The sequence below is a fragment of the Chenopodium album genome, chromosome 1 (genome assembly GCF_948465745.1).
Source record: "Chenopodium album chromosome 1, dcCheAlbu1.1, whole genome shotgun sequence".
NCBI classification, from domain to species: domain Eukaryota; kingdom Viridiplantae; phylum Streptophyta; class Magnoliopsida; order Caryophyllales; family Amaranthaceae; genus Chenopodium; species Chenopodium album.
This window is the reverse complement of record NC_137834.1, coordinates 13,040,590-13,045,397: the sequence shown is the minus strand read 5'-3', so window position 1 is coordinate 13,045,397 and position 4,808 is coordinate 13,040,590. Positions and strand designations below refer to the sequence as shown.

Below are 4,808 nucleotides of genomic sequence, written 5' to 3'. Positions count from 1 at the left end.
TTTTCTCCCAAATTTTCCCGCTTTATACCAACTTTTTTCCTTAACAATAAGATTATTCATATTTTATATTGTTTATTTGCAACCCCTTTAATAATTATATGGGCTGAATTGGTGTAAAGCGGGAAAATTTGGGAAAAAAAGGTGAATTAAGTCATTAAAGGGTCACGTGACCCTCACATGCCATGGTCAACATCAGGAAATAAAAGTCAAATGTGTCATTCCGGTAGAAGGTAATCAATTACAACGTTTTATATTTTATAAGGTATTTAATTACAACATTTTGTTTTTAGGGTAGTTTTTCGCAAAATCTGGAGTTTAAAAGGTAGTTTTTCACAAAAAATCCTTTTGGAAATTGCACCAAATCGCAAACAACGGTTTGGACATTTTCAATAACCGCAAACCGTAATTTTCAAACCGCAAACCACACTAAACCGCAAAATTGCAGTTTGGTGCAGTCTAAACCGCGCTTTGTACAACCCTATGTGTAAATATTGTGCAAATAACCCAAAGAACAACATTTGTTGCAATTTAACAATAGCATCATAAGGTCTCTTTATAATCACAATAACTATGCCATTTAACTTTGGCTAGCAGCTTCTGCTTTGAACTTAGCTTGTATCAATCTTCCAAACTCCATAAGCTTGTCAGTCTCAGGCATATAATCCTTGACAGCATCATCTGCACAAAACTTCTCAGACCAAGTGAAGAGGTTAGGTGTCTCCTCCTCATTTAGAAACTCGACGATGTTGCACATCTTTGCAACCGCGCGCAACCACCCTATGAAGCTCCCGAAGGCAATGTCAAGGTATCCAATTTTGTCACCGCTGAAGAAGGGCTTCCCTTTGCTGCATTTCACAAAGGCATCTTCAAACAATGCCAACCCTTCTTTCACTTTCTCTATAGTTGCTACGTTTACTTCCTCACTTTGTGAATAGAGTAGTTCACGAAATGCTGGGAACCACTGCATATATTTGTAACACATTAACATTTAATTTGCAATACACACATTATTAGTTGTACGTGTAGTTCAACAATTGACACACTAACCAAACAAATCATACATGAAAAGGTTATATTGGATAATTGGATTATTCTACTATAGAATTGTCATGTAAGTTTGTTACTCCGTAGTAATTACTCAGGATGATTTCAAAACAAATACTTTATTGTAAAATTCTAAACTATGATTTTAAGAATGGCGGTTGTAGTTATTAAAACTTTGTGAACTTATTGGGACAAAAATGCAAAATTCTTAGATATGAACCATCAATTTCTATAAAAAAAAATAATAAATAATTATAAAAATGATAATAATAATAATAATAATAATAATAATTTTTTTTTTTTTGAAAACAAAAAATAAAGATAGGATATTTTTCTACTAACATACATTATTGCATCTACCAAACCACCACGGCACCATCCACCCTACGTCCCTACCTCTTATCTTAACCACAATTTCCCCTTAAACAACAGTACTTGTTATAAGGTTTTGTATTTTTATTATTATTTGAAGTCTTCCAACAAGATACAATTTGAGAAGATGTTTTAAATTATTTAATTCCAGTACGTATATTAGAAATTCCATAACAATGAGAGGTCTTATTTAATTTGATGATTTAAAAATATCAATAACTTACCATGCATTATTAAAGATATTAATGGTAAAAAAATCTGCATGAACAAGAACAGAAAAAGAAATAAGGGTATACATATTATATACGAAATATATCTTCTAACTTCCACCCCTACTAATCTTCTATCCATCTCATTCGGTCGCAAATTAGTATTGCATCCTCATTTCCAACCCTTCTTCCATTTTAATTTGATAAATTTTTTTGACAATTTTCTAATTATTTTTGTAAAATAAGTTATAAAAGGTTTTTTCTAACTAAAGCTAGTCAAATAAACATTTTGTGAATGTGTCAAAATTCAAAATGTATATCTAATTTTATTTTTTTTTTTTTTTTTTTTTAAAAAAAAAAGTAAAAAATTCCCACCAAAGCTAAAAAGGTTCAAAACATGAGGCTACCTTATCATCGATGTAAGCGGCCCAAAAGCGTTGGATGGCACGATCATAAGGGTCGGAAGGGAGGATGGATGGACCGGATGGAAAGGCCTCATCAATGTACTCAACAATGACGAGAGACTCACAAATTGGCTTATCATTGTGAAGAAGAACAGGGATTTTCTTGTGAACCGGGTTTGATTTAAGCAAAAGTTCACTTTTTTGTTGCAACGTATCTTCAATATATTCGGATTCTACTGATTTCATGTGGAGTGCAATCTGTGGCCTCATAACAAATGGGCTTGGCCAAAATCCTATCACCTTCACCTCTGCCATTTTTTCTTTGCTCTTACACAACAAAACAAATACAACTATACAAGTGTTTCTCTCTTCTTTGATAAATGATAAGGCCAGATATGTAGTAGATAATATGTAAAGGGGAATTCCAACCATATATGTTTTTTTTATCTTGGCCATCATTTTCCACCATTCATGGCTTGAGTGAGACATTTGTCCCTGCACAATTTTAACTATGGATCAGAATGTTGTGTCGTTAATTATCTAGTTTTATAAGCAATATTATAATAATATACATTGTGTTTGAGCAAACAACACAGAGTTATCAATGAGATATTGGTTTAGAGTCTGTTTTGTTCAGCTTAATTTCATTTCAATTCAGCTCCAATCAGTTCAGTTCAGCTTCAATCAGTTCAATTCATTTCAGTTCCTAATTTTCTTCTCTCATAAACAATTCATTTCAGCTCTATTTAGTTCAGTAAAGTTCAGCCCCAATCAATTCAGTTAAGTTGTTTTTACTCAAGACTAAGAATCTATAGGTAATAGATTAATAGGTCTTAAGTTCATATTCTCATCCCCATGTTGACCATATATAAGTTGTTTTGTCGCTGGGGTTCATTTGTAATAATAATAATAATAATAATAAAATAAAAATAAAAATTGTCAACTCATTACATATCCAAGGATTTGTCTTTTTATATATATTCAAGGAAAATTTGTCTGGAAGGGACATATATATTCATTATTTTATTTGGTAGGACCTTATATGTTTAAAGTGATCTAAAAGGACCTTATAAGTTTATTTTGTTGTTTGAGGGGACCTTAAGGTCGGAATCTAGCAATAATTGACTTTTTTCACCGACATTGACCACACGTGACCTTAAAAAATGACCCCTTTTTTTTTCTACGATTTCCTTCCAATTCCTCATTCTTTCTATTCTAATTCTCAAATGACACAAATCAAAATAAGGGAATTTGAGGGAAATCATGGAAAAAACAAGAAAAGGGGGTTATTTTTAAAGATCACACGAGAGGTCAACGTCAAAGAAAAAAAAGTCAATTATTGTCGGATTCCGACCTCAAAGTACCTCCAAGCAACAAAATAAACTTATAAGGTCCTTTTAAACCACCTTAAACATATAAGGTCCTTAAAGACAAAATAGTGCATATGTGTCCCTTCCACATAAATTTTCCTATATTCATTGTAATATAATATTATCTTCAAGTTTTTGGTTCACCTTTTTTATCTTTTTGTTATAACTCTTTTTACAAAAGTGTCTATATAAAAGTTTTTTTTTTTTATTTTATTTAACCAAATGCGACCTTAATTAAAATAATTTATTGTATTATTATATTACAATGAATATTCTCGATCGACTCTCGCTTCACACTAATGTAGTGGTAGCAGAGTCAGGAATTGAACCCATGACCATGGAGGCATGGAGAGCACTTGTACGTAAGTGATGGCAATGGATCGGATTTGGATCGGGTGGAGCTTCATCCACATCCATCCATTACTCTAATCGCTCCATCCACATCCATCCGTCATCCGCTTCACCCATCATCCATATCCGTCCGTCCATCATCCGCGGATGAAACGGGTGGAGCGGATGACTAATGGATGAGTATTAAAGTGGAAAAAAACTCACATAAACTCTATTTTTTTATTATTTGTACAATAAATTTTTTATTTTTATTAATAAAAAATGAAACAATAACCATATATTGTTTGAAAAATTAATTTGCAACAAAAAAATAAGTAATTTTCATCACATTTCATATTTTATAATTAAAATTCCTAGATTAAAAAATGTAATTATGTTAAACGGGTGGGTGGATTGTTAATGGGTGAAAAAAGTATCATCCACATCCGATCCGATCCATCATCCGCTTCATCCATCACCCGCTTCTCATCCATTTAGTTCGGGTTTTCGTCCATTTATTTATAGCGGGTGGAGCGGGTTAGTGGATATCCACTTAATATTGTCGTCCCTATTTGACCACTAAACAACTAACTTCTTTTCTTTTAATCATTATGTTGCACATAAGTTTTATAATTTAACTAGTTTTTAGGCCCGGGCGATGTCCCAGATTATTACATGAAATTAACTGATCATAAATATACATTGTAAGTTATGATTTTATTTTCTAATAATTAAATTTATTATTCATATTGTCAATTTGCTACATATTAATATTTTGTATTCAAAAGATTACATAAAGAATCACATAGTTTGGTGGTAAGACATTTAGTTTTTGAATTAGAAGTTGCGAGTTCAAATTCATTGAAGAACTTTTTTTTTATTTTTTATAATTATTATCAGTGCATGACATGTAATGAAAATCAATGGAAGAGAGAGCCACGTGGCGTTATGAGTACTTGAATGGATGACGTGGCGTGACAACAACGCATTTTAATATATTAGTATAGATTTTTTTTCTTTTAAGTGGCCTTGGGTCCTTGGGGGTGGGGAAAGCTCGACTCACTCTGCATAGATTGACT

The 4,808-nt window shown here is 32.1% G+C and overlaps 1 protein-coding gene across 1 annotated transcript; it reads right to left on the bottom strand.

Annotated features, from left to right (window-relative positions):
• Window positions 1-326: 326 nt before the first annotated feature.
• Window positions 327-2,445, bottom strand: LOC145642284 (glutathione S-transferase U17-like). Its single transcript, XM_081693410.1, has 2 exons — window positions 2,033-2,445; window positions 327-961 (listed from the first exon to the last, which is right to left on the bottom strand). The coding sequence occupies exons 1-2, from the start codon at window positions 2,342-2,344 to the stop codon at window positions 578-580; spliced, it is 696 nt and encodes a 231-aa protein (XP_081549536.1). The 5' UTR covers window positions 2,345-2,445; the 3' UTR covers window positions 327-577.
• Window positions 2,446-4,808: the final 2,363 nt, after the last annotated feature.